Source organism: Miscanthus floridulus, chromosome 12, assembly GCF_019320115.1.
Source record: "Miscanthus floridulus cultivar M001 chromosome 12, ASM1932011v1, whole genome shotgun sequence".
Taxonomy (NCBI): domain Eukaryota; kingdom Viridiplantae; phylum Streptophyta; class Magnoliopsida; order Poales; family Poaceae; genus Miscanthus; species Miscanthus floridulus.
The window spans coordinates 66,074,149-66,092,878 of NC_089591.1; the positions used below are offsets into that span (position 1 = coordinate 66,074,149).

Genomic DNA, 18,730 nt, shown 5'->3' on the forward strand with positions numbered 1-18,730 from the left:
GTCGAGCCATGCCGGTCCGTTGAGCACGGCCAATTCTACGGGCCGTGCCAGCCCACAGCTCGGTCCCCTTAAATCACCTCAAAAAATTCATCTCATATAGCACTTAGCAAATATGACATTCTCAATCAGATCACAAGCACAGATTATAAGTTCTAAGTTCACAGATTACAACTTCTAAGTTCACATTCACAATCACTCAATCAGATCACTTACCAAATTTCACATTCACAAATCAAAACTGAACTCAACTCCAAATGACCAAATCCAACAAAACAAAAGACACAAAAGAGACAATTAAGATAACTGAGTTGTTTGTGCAATGCTGCCACATTAAAAACCTTTCTAGGTAAAACTCACCCTTGTGAGAAACCCTAGAAAGGAAAAAAGAGTGCAGCACAACTCTTAATTAAGTCTTAAACATGTTCAAAGATCTCAAGTCATACAAAATAGATACAGATTACAGTTACAAATCACACTCTCAACTCTCAAGTCTCAAGTCTCAACTCCCAAGATGTACCGGCAGCAGCACCTCCAGATGTACCAGCAGCACCCCTAGTCTCAACCAGCAGCACCCCTAGATGTACCAGCAGTAGCACCCCTAGATGTACCAACAGCAGCATCCCCAGATGCACCAGCAGCAGCACCCCTAGATGTACCAGCGTCATCTTCATCGAGATATAAATTCTTGAAGGAATCCTCCAACTCTTGGTTGTCAATAGCATGTTGTAACCTTCTTTCTCCTAACTCCCAATCCTTTATGCAAGTCAGCATCTCCACAGTTTCAAGCAACAAACATCGTCGTCGCTCCTCAATGATCCTTCCTGCTAAGCTGAAACATGATTCTGAAGAGACAGTAGAAACAAGAACTGACATAATTTCTCTAGCCATGATAGATAGAATTGGATAGGTTAGTTTGTAGTCACACCACCAGAGAAGTAAATCAAAATCATCCTCATATGCAGTGACATTGTCACTAGTCAACATAAACTGTGAGCTCACACATAACAGAACCAGATGTAGATGAAGTGGGGGCAGAGGCAAGGGAAGGACCAACAACACCTAGATCTAGGGCCTCAAAAGATCCTTCCCCATGTCTGTTTTCTTTTACCTATATGGCTTGTAGGCTGTGTAGCCCTTTGAGACCTAGCTGCACCAAACTTTCTCTCATATTTGTTAAACAACTTGTAAATTTCAGTTCTCACATCAGCATAATATGAACTGTAATCACAACCAGTGTACTCTTTAAGTAATTGCAGAACATTAAATAGACCTCTCATCTTAGCTCTAGGATCAAGAATGAATGCAAATGAATATAACAGAGGTATTTCCTGCCAGTATTTAAGGAATTTAAGCTTCATAGGATATACAATAGACATTAGATTTTGATCTTTTTCACTTGCATGCAAATGTGAAGCAATATCAAGAAGATGGTGCAGAATAAGTAGACTAGTTGGATAATAAATACTAGAAATAACAACAGTGCTTTCATAAAATATTTCCAGAAACTCTAATATCTTCTCAGCTACATGCCAATGCCTTGCAGACAACAATTGTGACCCATAATTGGCATTAATGAACACGAAAAAAATATCCTTATATGGAACCAAGTGTTTAAGCATGAGGTATATAGCATTCCATCTAACATCCATATCTAAGCCAAACTTTCTAGGTCTAACACCCTAAGCAGTACAGTAGTTCTTGAATATAGCAATTCTTTGATTAGAGGAATTCAAGAAGTTAATAGCAGATCTTAAATCTTCTAAGTAAGGTTTGAACCGCTTTAAACCAGATTTTACAATCAGATTAATGATATGACAAGCACAACGTTGATGCACAAGACTATAGTTAACCTTAGAAGGATCTGCAGGCTCAGGTGAAGGATCAACACCTAAATAACCAGGAAATAGAGGTGTCAAAGTACTCATAGCCCTAGCATTAGAAGAAGCATTGTCTAAAAGTATAGAGAAAACCTTATCAAATCAGACCATACTCCTCAATCACACAAGCAATTCTTTCAGCAATATTTTCACTCGGTATGTTTCACCTCAATCAACCTAAAACCAATAACCTTTTTTCTGTAACTCCCAATCAGCACTGACATAATGAGCAACAACAGTAATGAAGTCTTCCTTAGCATTACCAGACCAAATGTCTAAAATCAGTGCAACAGAGGAAACAACAGACAACATATGATTCTTAAGCATATTACGACGTTCAGTAAACAGCTTACTAAGATCTCTGGTGGTGGTCTGTCTAGATATCTTAACAAACCTAGGGTTATGAGCACGAACAATGTACTCCTCCCAGGCCTCTGTCTCACCGATACCTAATGGCAGATCAAGCCTAGCAATCAAGCGACACAACTCAGATCTAGTAATATCAGGTTTATAGTTCCTAGTTATGCATAGAACCATCAGGATTATAAGCAAGCCTAGACTGAACCCTAGCACGTTGATCAGTTTTTTGCTTACAAGATTTCTGGTGCCTCTTCAAGTGACCAGTGCCAGCACTAGATCTAGCAGACAAAGTATTCTTACATATTTTACAGGTAGCTTTAGTGCAAATCTTAACTACATTCACAGTCTCATAGATCTCATCAAAATCGACTCACACAACAGATTTACGCTTACCAACAGAGGTACAAGTACCAGCAACAGATGGAGTAGAGCTGGTGGAGCCGACCGTGGTCACAGTCGCCGTCGCCCCTTCACCGCCGTCCAGATCGATCGAAGCATAGCCGTCTTTGAGATTGATACCGAACAACGCAGCAGCGTCGTCATGGGTGTCGTCGTCGTTCTCTCCCTCGGGGGCCAGGCCTGGCGGAAGGACGCCATCGTCTTCAGCCATGGCCTCTCCAGCCCCATTCCTCAATGGTGCGAGTGGCCGCCTTGCTCGCTCTATGCCATAGCTAGAGGACAAAGCATCAGCTACCGACCTGTGCAAAGAGATGAAGGAGGAAGAGGAATAGACAGAATCTGAAATAGTCAGGCAGATCTGAAACAGTTAGGGTTAGGGTTTACCTGCGCAACCGGAGCCCGGTGCCAAAGAAGACGACAACCCCCAAGAGAAGACGACACACCGTTAGCAAGGACGGCGAGCGACGGCGGAGGGAAGACAGTAACAAGAACTTACATAATCACCAAGATCTAGAGAGGTCGAGGGGAGAGAGAGAGAGGGAGACGGAGAGAGGAAGGGTATCAGGGAGGAGGAGAAGGGAGCGGCTTGACGGTGGCAAGCGGATCGAATCGAGGTCACCGGAGTCGGGGGAGGTCACCAGAGACGACGAGGCGAGAGCGAGAGCGACTCGAGACTCGAGAGGGCGGAGCGGCGCTGGGTGGGTGCCTGGGTGGGGAATGAGATGACCGAATGATTTAGGGTTTTGTGAGGGAGGGGAGAGGGAGCCTGGCGCAGCTTATATACGAAGGGGGAGGCGGTGAGCAGCTGGGCCGTCACCTTGGGCTGTGGGGGAGAGGGGGTGGCGGGCCGCTGTCGGGCCGACCCTAAAAAGCCGGGCCATGTCGTGCCAGCCCACGGGCCCAGGGTACGGCCCAGGCTCGGCCTGCCTGTACCGGAGCCGGGCCCGCACGTCACTGAGCCGGGCTGTGCTCGTATCGGGCTAAAAAAATGGGCTTCGTGCCGTGCCGTCGTGCCTCGGGCTAGCATGGACATTTATAATTTCAGCTGTGAAAACAAAAACAAAAACGATCCATTTCAGCCCGGCTAGGCGGCTAGCAAGCTACTGGTATGGTAGTGGTAGTCTGGTAGGACAAAGATCAGCTGACACTACTAGTGTCATATTGTCAGTCAGTCCCTTCTGACGGAGAGCCGTTCCGAGTGCTAACGGCCTAATAACGACGCGTAACCTGGCCACAGCGACGACACCATGTTGGCCGCCCTTTAGCCACAACGAAGAGGTCGAGTTGACCAAAGGCCTTCCTGATTCCAGTCCTCCACGAGAGATTCGGATAAGCCACAGCCCACAGGCGCGCCAACAATGGCCGGCAGCGACACCGCCGCGGCCTCGGCGCAGGCGGACGCCGCGGCCATCTGCGGTCAGATCGCCTCCGCCTTCTCCGCGCCCGTCGCCGCACCCGCCCGCGCGCTCCGTCCTGGTCTCGGAGCTCGAGGCCGTGGCCTCGCGGGGCGGCCGCGTGTTCGTGCACGGCGTCGGGCGGGAGGGCCTCATGATGCGCGCGCTCTGCATGCGCCTGGCGCATCTGGGCCTCCCCGCGCACTGCGTCGGCGACGTCACGGCGCCGCCCGCGGGAGCCGGGGACCTCCTCGTGGCCTCGGCGGGGCCCGGCGCGTTCTCCACCGTCGACGCCATCTGCGGCGCGGCGCGCAGCGCCGGCGCGCGCGTCCTGCTGCTCACGGCACGCCCCGGAGGGGACTTCCCGCGGCGCCAGGCCGACGTTGTGGCGCACCTCCCCGCCCAGACCATGGCGGACGACGAGGAGGGGGCGGGGGAGACGGAGAGGTCGCCGGCGCGGGCGAAGCTGCCGATGGGCAGCCTGTACGAGGGAGCTATGTTCGTGCTGTTCGAGATGGTGGTGCTGGAGCTCGCGCGCGTCTTGGGCCAGAGCCCGTCCCAGATGAGGGCCCGCCACACAAACTTGGAGTAGGTGTTCAGCTCTGCTGCCCTGTCCTCAGTCCTCTTCGTCAGGTCGATGTTGAGCAACTACAGAGCGTCAGTGCCAAATGATGGTATACAGCCTTTCAGCGGTTAAGACGTTAAGTACGTTGTAAAATTGATACATGATGTGTGCATTGTTTCTGTAATGGATATCAACATTTAACTGGATTTGATTTGAGTCGGCGGCATTACTTATTTTAAATTTTTGGATGTGGCGGTCCAAAATTTTCAGCGAGAATTTTGAAAAGAAATATCCAAAAAGAACAAAAAGTGTCCATTTGGGCTTTGTCCAAGTGTAACTCAGCGAACCCCCTTCCAGCCCATCAATCCAAACGGGCACTCTCTAGAAACAGCGTACGTGTCCGGTAGCGCAAGGGAGAGATGGGAACCTTCTAGAACCCGCTGGATGCTTCTCTCACCTAGGTCCAACCTAATCTCATCCCCAAATCCACCTTTCTAGATGCGTCTTCCTCTCTGTGTTCTCTCCTCGCACCTTCCTTTCCTCTCCTCTGCACACCGCACTCTCTTGCCTAATGGCGTCGCCGGCGGCGGGGACTCCGCCGTTCCTGACGAAGACGTACGCCATGGTGGAGGACCCGACCACGGACGAGACGATCTCCTGGAACGACACCGGCACGGCGTTCGTGGTGTGGCGCCCCGCCGAGTTCGCCCGCGACCTTCTCCCCAAGCACTTCAAGCACAGCAACTTCTCCTCGTTCGTCCGCCAGCTCAACACCTACGTGAGTACCCGAGTCCTCCTCGTCCATTCCGCTCATCTTCTTCTGTCTAACCGTCCATTCCGTTCTATTACTCAAAAAAAAAACCGTCCATTCCGTTCTGTTTACACAGGGATTCAAGAAGGTAGTGGCGGACAGATGGGAGTTTGCCAACGACGGATTCCGGAGAGGCGAGAAGCACCTTCTCGGCGGGATACAGAGGCGGAAGGGGACCGGACCCGTGGCGGCGGTACCGGTGCCGGGCATACCGACGGGGATACCGATACCGATCTCGTCCCCGCCCACCAGCTCCGGCGGGGAGCCAGCGGTCTCCTCGTCGCCGCCGCGTGGATCGACGGCAGGAGTTAGCGGCGCGGTGGCCGAGCTGGAGGAGGAGAACGCGCGGCTGCGGCGCGAGAATGCGAGGCTGGCGCGGGAGCTGGCCCGCGCGCGGCGCCTCTGCGACGGCGTGCGGCACCTCGTGGCGCGGTACGACCAAGGCAGAGGCGGAGATGAGGATCTGGCTGACGGCGACGAGGGGCACGGCGGCGGCGGGGAAGGCCCCAGCGGGCCGAAGCCAATGCTGTTCGGCGTCGCAATCGGGGCCAAGCGTATACGCGGTGCGGATGGGGACGATGCGGACGACGGCAAAGACGGGACCGCCGAGGAAAATGGCGAGGAGCACGACGACGAGGAACAAGACGAAGACGACGAGAGGCACGCGGTGCGGGAGCGGGGGATTAAGGCGGCGAGGAGGAACGAGACGTCGGATCTGGATGTGCTGACGCTGTCCGTGCGGGCGGCCGCGGCGGCGAGGACGGGCGGAGGGTCACGTGACCGCAAGAGCTAACCGCTCGAGCCGCTAGGACTGAAATCACTGACACTCGTGTAGAGTACGGTAGTCTTGATTGTAGTATTGTATCGAGTCATGGTGCAGGCTTAAATTGAAACATCTTTGTACTGCTACTAGCCAGAAATCAAAATTCAGCTATGGTCTTGTTTTATTGTAGCCGTAGAGGTACCAACACTTCCTATCAGATTATAGATTATCTATTCTATTTTTTAGTAGTGGAGAACAACTCCAGGAGACTATTTACTAGTCCATCTGAATTTATTGCACCATAAATTTTTTCCTCCCACTATCCATTCCCGTTAGGCCAATAAGTGGCTACCTCAATTTTCTTCGGGCTTTTTACGTGTGTGTCATTATAAAAGGTCCAAATGACCTACGTACCATTAAAATTTTAAAAGTTTCTCAGTACCTTGTCTAAAGTTTCTTTTACCTGTGTACCACTTCCGCTATTTTGCCTCTAACAGTAGCTAACGGCCAGCGGAAAAGACGTTTTTGCCCTCAGTTATAGAATGCATCAAAATTTTCATTCTTTCCTCATATGCCACTGTAACACTTCCTGTGATCCAAAAAACTACGCATTTTTCTCTATACCATTATGAAAAATTCACGGTAACAGCTTGTGTGTGCACATGGTAAACTTTAATAATTATAATAAATTTGAAATGCATCCAAAATACTCGATAATTGCGACAACCACAATAAACATTTAAACTAAGTACATTCAGGTATAATAGAGGTCCAAATTTATCATGACGTGCATAGTCAGCTTGATTACTGAATCAAGTTTGCACACAAAAGATGGTCACATTGACCTCATTGCTAATTTAAACATTGTCTGGTCACTACAAAAGCATGCCACAGAGATGCAAACTCATTACAGATCAAGTTTTTTTTACTTCTAGTTCCCATGGCCGGACTAGAAGGGGAACTAGGGGCCTTGCTGCGGGTTGACATGGCTGGACTACCCTTGTTTGGAGTCAATTTTTTTTGAAATGGTCCTCTTCTTCTTGTGCTGGTGCTGACTTGCACTCTTGTCAGTTGTGTGCTGCTCACTTGATCTTGAAGGGTCTAGCTGATTTGATCATGTTCCAGATCCTCTGAAAAAAGAGACATGAGTACAAAACAGTTGGCTTATCAATTAAAGTGGTGAAAAGACAATTATAGGAAATTAGCTTACCTCACGGAGGGGTAACTAGCCTCAGTAGTTGAAGTATTGGAAGTACTCTTTTGTTTCTTCGCACGAGTTGATGAGGATGATTTGTTCTTCCTTTTCTTTGATAGATCCACAGCAATAGGTAGAACCGGAAAGGCCATCCTTTGTGGTGCTGCAGGCACAATGCTAGTCTTAGTAGTAGCTAGTTCTATCTTCTTTTTCTTTTTTAGGTGGACCTCTGCATGGACAGATAGGTTAGCAACAATGTAAACATCCAGTAATTATAGTCTCAAATACATAAATGTAACAGAAATGGAACAGGAAACATGGTCTTCTACCACTAAAGGAAATAATTACAGAATAAATTGGCACTATAAAAGGAAATAATTGCAGAATAAATTGGCACTTCTATGTTACCTTTCAGCAAGCATTGCTGCTATGTCTGCTGGGTCACCATCCTTACAAGTGTATCGATGATGTCCATATTGCTGACAGATCGGACACTGATGCCTACCCTTGCCTCCTTTGCTGCCACCCTCTGCTACAGCCCTTGTATCTATTTTGCCTTCTTCTACCAGCCATTGACTTCAACAATGGACGATGCAGGAAGAAACCAAGTTCTTTTTGGGCCACATGGATTTGTCTGGTATAGAAGGGATTGTACCATCATATGCAGCCCTGAAGCTCTGTACAGAGTAGTAGTTGTCCACATGATCTTCTATCTTCTCTCCAGGTATAGAGGTGATGTAGGCAATTGCATGCTTACATGGTAATCCAGAAACGTCCCATGCTCTACAAGAGCATGTTCTTTCCTTTAGGTTCACAACAAACCTGTAAGTAGAACCTCCCCTTGCCATAACCTCTGCAATGCCATCAAGTGAGCTAGTCACAACATCAATGTCAAGGTTCCTACTTTGCTCCTTTAGCTGACTTATGATGTGTGGCAAAAATTTTCCTTCCATTCTATGTGCAATTTTTTCCTCTGGTTCCACTTGATTAGAAGCTTCTGTCTTATAGTATCCATCAAGTCATCTAGATGCAGCCCCTTATCTGCTTTTATCCAATTGTTGAAGCTTTATGCTAAATTATTGGTAACATAGTCAACTTTTGACAATGTAGAGTACTGACTTCTTATCCAAAGTTTTGTATGAGTTTGCTGCAAGTATGTCATTGCTGCTGGATTTGCTTCAGCCATGGCCTTGATATGCTTTTCAAACATATATGAATTCCAAGAATAAGCAGTAGCCCACAAATGTTCATCAAAAACTTTTCCACTGAACCTTTTCTTAAAATTCTGCACCAAGTGCCACATGCACTCTCTATGCTCTGCATTTGGGAATACCTCACTAACTCCTGTCATGACTGCCTGACCACAATCTGTGCAAAAGGTCAGACCAGGTGGGGTACCTATAGCTTCCTTAAGCCTTTCCATGAACCAAATCCAGTTTTCGTTGGTTTCAGAATCAATGACTCCTATAGCAACTGGGTACATCCATTTGTGCCCATCAACTGCACAAGCAATGCATAATTGACCTCTAAATTTTCCAGTTAAGAATGTACTATCAACAGCCAGATAAGGCCTGCAACCTCTAAGGAAACCTTCAACACAAGGTTTCATTGCAAAAAAAGCCTATTGAATCTGATCTTATCCTCTATTGTATGATGATCAATGACAACAAAGCTGCCAGGACAAGATTGTTCTATCTGTGCCTTAAACCTATACAAGTTGTCAAAACTTTCATTCCAGTTACCATACAACTCGTCCATAGCAAGTGCCTTTCCATCATACACTTTCTTGTAGCTGATACTGATCTTCCAATCATCCTTCAATCTTCTCCTAAGTTCTTTGGGCCGAACAGTGGGGTCCTCAGCTAACCAATCCTTTATCTTCTCACAAATCCAAAACTTGGTAGCATGTTTGACTTTCCCAATCCTCCTACTACTTTGACATTTATGATCACAAGGGTTCACCTTGACCTACAAAGTTTAGTTTCAATTAGACTAGAATAATTTTAGAAGTGTGAACACAGGTACTGAAATAAATTCAGAAATATGAACAAACTACTAAAATAAATAAAAGAGAAATTACATGTACAATAACTTTATCACTCATTGTCGATGCATGAAGCCTCCAGTTACAACCATCTTCCACTCCCGCACAGTATGCCCGATACCTCCCTGGTTCACTCTTTTCAATGTTATACTCAAATTCTTTCTTGATAGCATGTGTTGCAAGAGCCAACTTAAATTCAGACATGTTTGGATATATGCTCCCTACTTCATAGGAGGGTCATCTTTGTTGTATGCAACTTGAGGCATGTCAGATGGCAATCTATCATTAACAATCTCATCTACCTCATCATCCATATCGGAGTCAGACATAGAATCAGATTCAGAGTTTGAACCTGAATCATAATCTTCATCCTTTTTGTCAGTTGTGTCAACATTTGCATGAGAAGCAGGTACTATGTCAAGGTATAAACCCTCTTCATCAACCCCCACATGTTCATTCTCTGGTTTAGGATTCTTAAGATAAGTATCCTCAGCATCTACCATGTCATCATCTGGTTCTGTAGCAGTCCCAGTTTGGGTTGCTTTGCTAGGTTCTACATAGCTAGGGGCTGGCATTGATGGGGTGCATGGATGTCAACATTGTCCCATAGTGGGATTTCTGGTGGATCAACATCAAGTTTATGATATGCAATTGATATGCAACAACACTTGGAGCTCATATGTTTCGCGAACATATGCATTAACTCTTGGTCTGAATGAATTTGTATGTTGGACTTGCTATCAGCACAGAAATAGAACAGCTTCACTACATCACCATACCCGCAAGGAAACTGATCCAAAATTTCATCAACAAGGTCTTTAAAATTTGTGGTGTCTGAATCAACAACTTTATTAATGTCATACCATGGTCCTCGCATAGTTGGACTAATTATCCTGATTTCTAGATTGAAACTGGTCTCGATGTCATTCCTACACATGAACAAATACGATTTACTAACATCTATGCAGTTCAATTCAGTCCAAACAACACCAAAACATGGAACTAATGTATGCATTTGAGGAAGAAAAGGGACACTCACCCATCTGGAAGCCAAGCTGGTCGTCCGTCCACCATCTTTTATGAATCCACAACAATTCCTCCCTCCTCTGCTCCTTTGGTCCTCAACTGCACAACTGCACTAGATGTATACTATACTAATAAATGGTCCAAATAGATTGTCCAATTGTTCCCCTTACCCAACCGTTCAAATCTCTTTGGTTAATAACTTTCCTAATATACAGTGAATTTTCAATCCTAGCTACACAGTAACACAGCACTACACCTACAAATATGTATGCTCAAGGAGAAGGATAGGTCGATAGGGGGGAACCTTCAGCAGGTCGCAGTGCTAGCTTCTTGGACGTCTAGTGCCAGCGAGTCCCACTCCTTGCTGAGCTTAATCTGCACCCACAACGTTGCAAGCACCAAGTTTAGAAACCAAACGCACGCAGACTCCAAATGCAAACAGATTGAGCGGGGCCAGCAGCTCCTGGGCGCAGGAGCCTGGCGTCGGTCTCCTGCAGCAGCGGTGTCGAGCAGCGCCACCCACTCTCGGAGCTCGGCGTTCTCAGCGGTCCTTGGCCGCGGCCTTCCGCCCAGCAGGCGCCCCGCCTCCCACTCTAGCCCAGGACACCTACCCCGCCACCACTAGCCTGGTGATGCGGCAGCAATCTCTCATTCCTAAGCATTGGGCACGTGAGAAAGGGGAGGCTTCACCTTCTTCGCGACGGGCGGCGTCGAACCGGCGGGGCTGGCGACGAGGACGAGGCCGAGGATTGCGACGATGGCGAGCGCCACCAAGTGCTTCCACTGGTCCTCTGCTCCTCAGGGCCCATGAGCCCGCCTGCCTAGGCACCGTGCTCGCGCCCTGGGGCTGCGAGTGCCCCCGCTCGCGCCCGCCTATCTCCGCTCTGCCACTACGCCATCTCGCCCGCCCGCGCGAAGCCCTGCAGAAGCGCACCGCGCCGCGACTCGCTTCCCCGTGCTCAAGCCCGCGCCTATGCGGATCCTCCCTGCATGCGCGAACCACCTGCAAGCAGCCGCGCCTCACCCGCGAGCTCCCTCCCCGCCGACCTAAGTGGCTAGCCTGCTTAGGGTTTGGATAGGAGTGGGGAATGAACCAGAGAGTCCAACGAGAAGCCCATGGATGATGGGGAACTGACCGGACATAGTAATGAGGCAAAGGAGTCATTTCGTGTCTAGTTGCCTGCCAACTCTGTTAAAAACAAACAGTAAGACGACGAGAGTGGCATTCAGGCGAAAGAAACTTTAAACAAGGGTGGTGAGGAACTTTTCAAAAATTCGATGGTACATATATCATTTGGATCTTTTATAATGGCACACGGGTAAAAAGCCCTTCTTCTTTGATGGTTTCCTCACTGCGCTCTTCGCACATGACGCCCGCGCTCACCCGTCGCCCTGAGAAGCACCTTGCTGGCCCCATTCCACCGCGACCGCCATCCGAGCAACACCTCGCTAGCCCTATTCCACCATGACCGCCACCGTCCATAGGTCTGGCGAGGTCAGATTAGACCGCCACTGCCTCTCTCCACAAGACGGTGACTTACTTCCTAGAGCCTAAACATGCCTAGGCATTTTCTAGACGCTTTATACATATACATATACATATATTATCCTAATTAAAAGAAAAAACAAAAAACTGTGGACCTAAAGATAGACAAAAGGCTCATAAAACAATCCATAGCCTGTTCGGTTGGCTGGTTTGTTTCGTTACTAGTTCGTAAAGAAGTATTGCTGGCTGGTTTGTGTGAGAGAAAAATATTGTTCCGGCTAAAAATTTACGATCGTTTACGACAAAGGCACAGCCAAACGAACAGGCTCACCTTATCTATCCCATATTAACCATCCACCTCCCCCCAACTACATGCAGCAACACATGGATGCACCTGAGTCTAACTCTCACACTCTACTTTCTCCTCAACTCGTCCCCTTCTGTCTCCTGTCGTCGCTCGCCTCCTCCCTTCCATCTCTGCCAGCCACTAGCTTCTACGCGTTCGCATTGACCATCTTTGTCGTCGTGCATCTACGCCTATTGTCTCCGTCCACCGTATGGCTGCTGAAAGGTTCTAATGGCTAGAGGGGATGAATAACCTATAAAATTTTCTACAAACAACACTTAAAGCCGATAGGTTAGGTAATTAAATGGCGAAGCGAGTTTTGTGCTAGCCTACTAAAAATGCAAACCACTTATCCATAATTCTAGTTTCTATGTCACACACAAGGCTATGTCACTACCACTAAGTTAGTGAGCTCTTAAAGACTAACCAAAGAGCCTCACTAACCAAACTAGATAAGACACTAGCTAGCTCTCAAAACTAGTTATACTAAAGAGCTTAGCTACACTAGAAAAGTAAATACACAAGAGAGGCAGTGAGTTATACCACCGTGGCAAGAGATGAACAATCAATCACAAGAAATCCCGGAGACAAAGATGACACAAGATTTTTCTTCTAGGTTCACTTACTTGCCAGCAAGCTAGTCCCCGTTGTAGCGATTCACCCACTTGAAGGTTCACGTGCTAATAGACATCACATGCCTAACCCGCAATCGGATGCTGCACAACCAACACAAGATGGAGATCCACAAACTACGAGCAATCCACTAGAGTATCTTTCGACTCTTCACCGGAAAAGGTCAAGAACCCCTCACAATCACCACGATCTGGAGCCAGAGATAATCACCTTCCTCCGCTCGACTGATCCTCACTACACCAAGCAGTCTAGGTGGCAGCAACCACCAAGAATAACAAGCGAAATCCAGCAATGAAACACAATCACCTAGTGGCTCTAGATGTAATCACTCAAAGCAATAGCACTTGAATGCTCTCCAATCTCACCAAATAATGAATCAATCAAGTAGAAGTGGATGGAGAGGAGTAGCTCAAGCTCTAAGGGATGAAAAGTATATCAAAGTGCCAAGAGAGGGCGCCCAAGGCCAACCCTTTCACTTAAATAGACATACCCAAGAGCTCATAGCCGTTGGGTCACATAAGTGACCGTCGGACTCTAAAAACATGGGGCATCGAACTATCCAACGCTGGGTCCGACACCCTGCGCGACCATTGCCACGACGCCACGTGTCCTGTTCAAAGGAATTTGACCGTTACGCGCCAACGGTCGCCTGCCACGCGCTGATCACCACCAGTCGGACCCTAGAGTCGGACCGTCCAACACCCAGAGTTCCGATGCCGTTCAAATCTATACCGAGAGGCCTTACAGCTGCAAACAAGGGACGTAAACTAACCTTACTAAAGTATGCATGATAATTGTCTAGCTATCTAGCGGCACCAAACATTTATTTTGAGTAGGGCACTTGTCAACCAAACTTAGAACCCTATTGCCACCACAAGTATCCACAGAACACATGAAGCTGTTTGTATATAACTCTATTTCTTTAACTGTCGTGGTGCACTTGAAGTTTCTGTATCTGAAGGCTTGCATGTTTAGTAGAAGAATCTCCCCAGTTTGAGAAAACTGAATGGAAGGAAAACAATTATATGAGTATGCCATGGGTACAAACAAGGTAACACTAATAAAACAGTTAGGTATCAATAAGGTTGCTTCAATTAATGGACAAAAGAAGTTTTCCCTGCCTCTAAGCAGAGTAAAGGCAAATTAGTTTATTATGGTTCACAAGATAATTGATTCATCAGAGCAGCTCCTTCTATTCAATAGAAAGCATCGTTGTATCACAATGTCCATCCATTCTAAATGTCAACAAGTTAGCTCCTATTGCCTACAAACATACTAGGTGCTCTTGCAACAAAGGAAATGCAGAGACATGATGTAACAACCCAAAAATCCACACACTGAAAATACCAACTACAAAATTTTTTCTTAGAACAACCATGTGATGATGAGTGTCATGTATAGTAACCCAACCTAAGAGATGCATTAGGTCTAACCCCAACCCTAGTTAACACATAAGCATGGCATGTCATTAGTTAATTGTGATTATTTAAAATCTAACTAATAAAGTGATGCATACATTGATTATTCAAAATGTGATTTGGATTTCCATTTGAGTTATGATATGCTTAACAACTCCAATAAATTAGGTGCACCAATTTGGAATTCAAATTCTAGAACCAAATTCGAATTCAAACAAAAGAGATGAAATGAAAAACAGAAAAAGGAAACAAGGAAGAAGGCCTCGCAGCCCAGGCTGCTCGGCTTCGCGGCCCAGCCAGCCCAACCGCGCCCACCTTGCACCGGCGCGCACGTACGCAGCCCATGAGCCGGCCCAGCGTGTCGCCCACGCTCGCGCACCCGTCTGCCTCGCTCGTAGCCACTGCCCCGCTGGACCCCGCATGTCAGCCGCACCCCCCGTCTACAGTGTCGTCTTCCTCACCCACGCCTCAACCGCCTACATGACCGGCGCCCGACAGCTGTGGCAGGGGCGGGCCAGGGGGTCACGCCCGGGGCATGACCCTGTCCCCTTGCGCCGCGCCCATGCAACCCCGCACCACCGTCTGATGTGATGCATCCGCCTCCACCACATGATGCCATCTGCCCTAGGAGGCATGGCGCTCGGCTATAAAGCCAGCCCGCATGCCGCTCACGCCCGACGCCCTAGCTTCTCCCTCAGCCTCCGCCATCGCTTGGTGGCCCAGCAGCCGCACCACATCGAGAGTAGAGGGCCGAGAAGGAGATCATGAGAGGAGGATCGGAGCCCCGCACGCTGCCGAAGTCGCTAGAGCCGAAGGCAACGCCGTCGTTGTCATCACGGTCGCGGGTCGGCACTGCACGACACTGCTTCTGGAGCTACACAGCCGCAACTCATCACTGCACCACTATCCTCTCTTCCACAACACCTACGGTGAGCCCCGGTTCATTCCCTGCTCACCACTAGACCTTGCTACTCCGGCCATGGCGCTCCATACCGTGAGCGCATAGGCCAAGGCCATCCCTGGCCTCTAGGCACACCAGCACAGCACACTCACGTTGACCGTGACCATCCCCGAGCCTTGGATGCTGTAGGCCTCTCTAGGTTCCCCGGACACCGTAGCCGAGCACGCATGCCGCGCTCGCAACGCCACCGCCATGATGCAACCACCACCTCTGAGCACTCGACCACCGGTCCGAACATCAGACCACTAGTCCGAGCACCTGACCACCAGTCCGAGCATCAGACCACTGGTCCGAGCACCCGACCACTGGTCCGAGCACCCGACCACCAGTCCGAGCACCCGACCACCGGTCCGAGCACCGACCACCGTGGCCAGTACCGATGGGAGCGCCTGGCGCCTCCTTGACTCGCCTGTTCCGTTCGCTGAAGCCATGAGTAACTCACGCGCACGCCGTGACCACCCCGCAAGAGCCCGTAGTGACCCACGCGCCTCACCGTCGTCACCATGTCGCCATGGCCGCCGGGAAGACCCTACCGGCCACCTAGAAACCGAAAGTCCTGCCCTGAGCTCTGGACGCCCTCGCCGCGTCCACATGGATCTGTAGGAGCCTACACGCCCCACTGTGACGCCCTCTAAGGCCATAGCCACCACACCGACGCCACCGACATGATCGAAAGGCCGTCCGTCGTGACCAAAGCCATCGGAGGCCCTGGACGACCCCTCGACCTACCCAACATGCCCGCTGGAGCATTGTGACGCCCATGCGCACCATAGAGCCGGCCAATGCCGCTGCACCCGTGCCATTCCCGCATGCCGGTTGTGCTCGAGCCGCCGTTCGCCGTGACTAGTGACTTAGGATGCACCTTCCGTCGCCCTGACTCCACCATTGTAGTCGCCATGGCACAGGGAGGCTTTTCCCCCACCTCTATTGGATGCCTGAGCCATTGCGGGAGCTCGCCGGTGAGCACGTCGCCGGTGGGAGCACGCCATGGAAGAAACAGAGGAGAAGGGGCAAGGTGAGCAGCGCAGCCCTGCACCCGGTGCACATGAGCCGAGCCGAGGAGAAATGATGATGGGCTCGGTCCACCATGGACCCTACCTTAGGACCATGGACCAGGAGCGCTGGTCCACCGTGAGCCACACGGTGTGAGCCGTGCTGCGGACGAAGCCCAATAAGAGCCCACGGCCGTGACATGGCTGCGCCACAGCATGCCACGTGTTTGGCCTGGCCCGGCCCACACCGGCCCGGCCCGGGCCCACCAAAGCCCGTTTGAGACCTGGCACATATTGACCGTTGACCGGTCAATGTAGACCATTGACATGGCCCCACATGTCAGTAGCACAGACACTATGGACCCACCTATCAGAACTGATGACGTTGCTGACGCCATGCCGATGTCATGCTGACGTCCGCTAGACCCCACCTGTCAGCTCAGAACCGAGGCGATGACGTCATGATGATGTCATCATGCCACGTGGACCAACCTCAGCATGACACGTGTCAGCCCAGGATTAATTCAGCCTTTATTCAATTTCAGAAAGGATTTAAACTTTAGGAACTCATAACTAATTCATACGACCTCGGAAAAATACGAGACCAGGACCAAAATTCATCTAAAATCAAGCTCTACGCAATGAACTCATGTTTGAGTGCATTTGACCCTTTTGAATTTTCATTGCTTCTTTGTGCTACTCTATAGACGTCGCTAACGCGACTATAATGCAAACGTTGCAGACTCGGAGGAGAACCTGATAGACGAGGACCATGAGTACTGTGAGGAGTACGGAGACGACTACACTAAAGGTGCCACATCCCACCCAATCTCGTAGCACATATTACGCATGGCTAATATAGAACTGCTATTGCTTTACTTCACTGTTGTAATCATACTATGATAGGACTTGCATGGTAGTATGCTTGCTTGAAAGCCTTTACCTTGGCGCAACCTTACCCCTGCATACCCTGCTATTAGGCTAGACACACGCTTACTACTATACATTTCATTACTCATACTTCTACTACGCTTATACTATGTGCGTGGTGGATACTGGTATTATCTGGACCATGGGGAGAGTGCTGCGTGTGTGACTTGGGTGTGTGGAGGGTGAGGGTTGTGTCGACCAAGTTGGAGTATACGACGAGCCTGGGGCAAGTCTTGCTATGGAATGCTACCTGGGCACCCCTGGAAATGGATACCTATGGTGGGTAAATGGTATATGAGGTGGACCTGGGTGTGAACCTGTGACGGGTGGAGCCTGGGATGGAGGTGCTGTGGTGGCACGGTAAATGGAAACCCTGATGGAGACATTCTGGCTTGGTCATCTCTAAGGACTTACTAGTACTCAGATTCACCGGGAAGCCTTACGTACCACTCGCCCTATATGGTGCGGGACGGCTGGACTACTTGGTAGGATATTGCCACTACTGCTAGGTTGATAGCGAACAGTGTAAGGAGGTATGGGGCGCGGAGGATTCCCCCCACACCCTTCCAAGACTTCATGGAGACCTTGTGGACCCGGCTCATGACTCACAGTTTCAGCCACCCCAGACTTGACTTGGGGTGAACCAAGGCTGAATGGTAGAGTGGCATTATCCTAGGCTAGCAAGCAACCGGAATCAGCCTAGTTGACGACGGTCAGCGAGGAAGGCGGATCTTGTGGTTATGTAAAACCTCTGCAGAGTGTATGGTTGATCGATCGATACATGTGCCGACCTATCGGCTATGGACCTTTCCTAGGTTTTGCTTAAACTAGATAGTGAGATGAGTCCTTCTCTTCTTTCCCTATGAGAGAGTGTCGGTTGTAGCCAGGGGCTACGGGCCTTGAGACTGTGCCAAGAGGGAGTTGGCCTATCAACTGAGCGATGGTATGGTACGGTGTTGATGGAGTTGGTGGTATGTCGATCCCAGGATCGAAACCTGGCTCGGAAAAGGGAATGGAGTGGAATGTGTGTGGGAATGGTGTTAAAACTTGACAAAATATTATTGTTTACTGATATGCTAATGCATAGGAAACCCCAGCCTTATAGGTTCACTTTGCTTTTACCCAACTTGCATCCAATTTGCACAAAGCAATGCTCATAGGGTTGGGAGTGGCCAGTACAAATCGTACTGATAAATTTTGGCACACAAGTTCTGCTGAGGAGTATAGCTCCGAGGAGTTTGACGGATGAGGGGTTCGTGCCTACGCTCGAGTTTGGCGATCTTATCTTCAAGCTGTTCTGAATGAATGCTACTATTGATTCCGCCAATGCGGTGATGTAATAAATTATGTAATTCCGCACTATTCGTGCTATGATATTATTGTTGTATGGATGTGATATTTGACTAGAATTTGGGTAATATGATCTACAACGATCATATTATACTTCGACGCTGTGGATTTCCCTACGCAGAAATTGAGGTCGTTTCAGTTGGTATCAGAGCCATACTTGACCATAGGACGAAACCCTTA

The 18,730-nt window shown here is 49.1% G+C and overlaps 3 protein-coding genes across 3 annotated transcripts in view; 2 read left to right on the forward strand and 1 right to left on the reverse strand.

The window, feature by feature from the left end:
* The first annotated feature begins 3,900 nt into the window (after positions 1 to 3,900).
* LOC136496920 (uncharacterized) lies at positions 3,901 to 4,801 on the forward strand. The gene is given in 2 exon segments (XM_066492699.1): positions 3,901 to 4,078; positions 4,080 to 4,801. Coding segments are annotated over 2 exon segments (627 nt in total). The 5' UTR covers positions 3,901 to 3,994; the 3' UTR covers positions 4,623 to 4,801.
* Positions 4,802 to 5,017: 216 nt separating this feature from the next.
* On the forward strand, positions 5,018 to 6,315 carry LOC136496919 (heat stress transcription factor B-2a-like). Its single transcript, XM_066492698.1, has 2 exons — positions 5,018 to 5,373; positions 5,483 to 6,315. The coding sequence occupies exons 1-2, from the start codon at positions 5,167 to 5,169 to the stop codon at positions 6,197 to 6,199; spliced, it is 924 nt and encodes a 307-aa protein (XP_066348795.1). The 5' UTR covers positions 5,018 to 5,166; the 3' UTR covers positions 6,200 to 6,315.
* A 753-nt stretch (positions 6,316 to 7,068) lies between these two features.
* The window catches only part of LOC136496874 (protein unc-13 homolog), a 46,302-nt gene continuing 34,640 nt past the window's right edge, over positions 7,069 to 18,730 (reverse strand). The window contains exons 9-11 of the mRNA XM_066492642.1: positions 7,773 to 9,332; positions 7,380 to 7,593; positions 7,069 to 7,299 (exon numbers count right to left, since the gene is read on the reverse strand). Coding sequence (XP_066348739.1) covers positions 8,970 to 9,332 — 363 coding nt within the window. The 3' untranslated portion in view covers positions 7,069 to 7,299; positions 7,380 to 7,593; positions 7,773 to 8,969. The remainder of the gene's footprint in view (positions 7,300 to 7,379; positions 7,594 to 7,772; positions 9,333 to 18,730) is intronic.

What these genes read in the sequence shown, in the direction of transcription:
- LOC136496919 (XM_066492698.1), top strand. Translation starts at nt 5,167, where the DNA reads ATGGCGTCGCCGGCGGCGGGGACTCCGCCGTTCCTGACGAAGACGTAC. An exon ending in TCCGCCAGCTCAACACCTAC is followed by an intron (nt 5,374 to 5,482) that starts GTGAGTACCCGA and finishes CTGTTTACACAG; the next exon opens with GGATTCAAGAAGGTAGTGGC.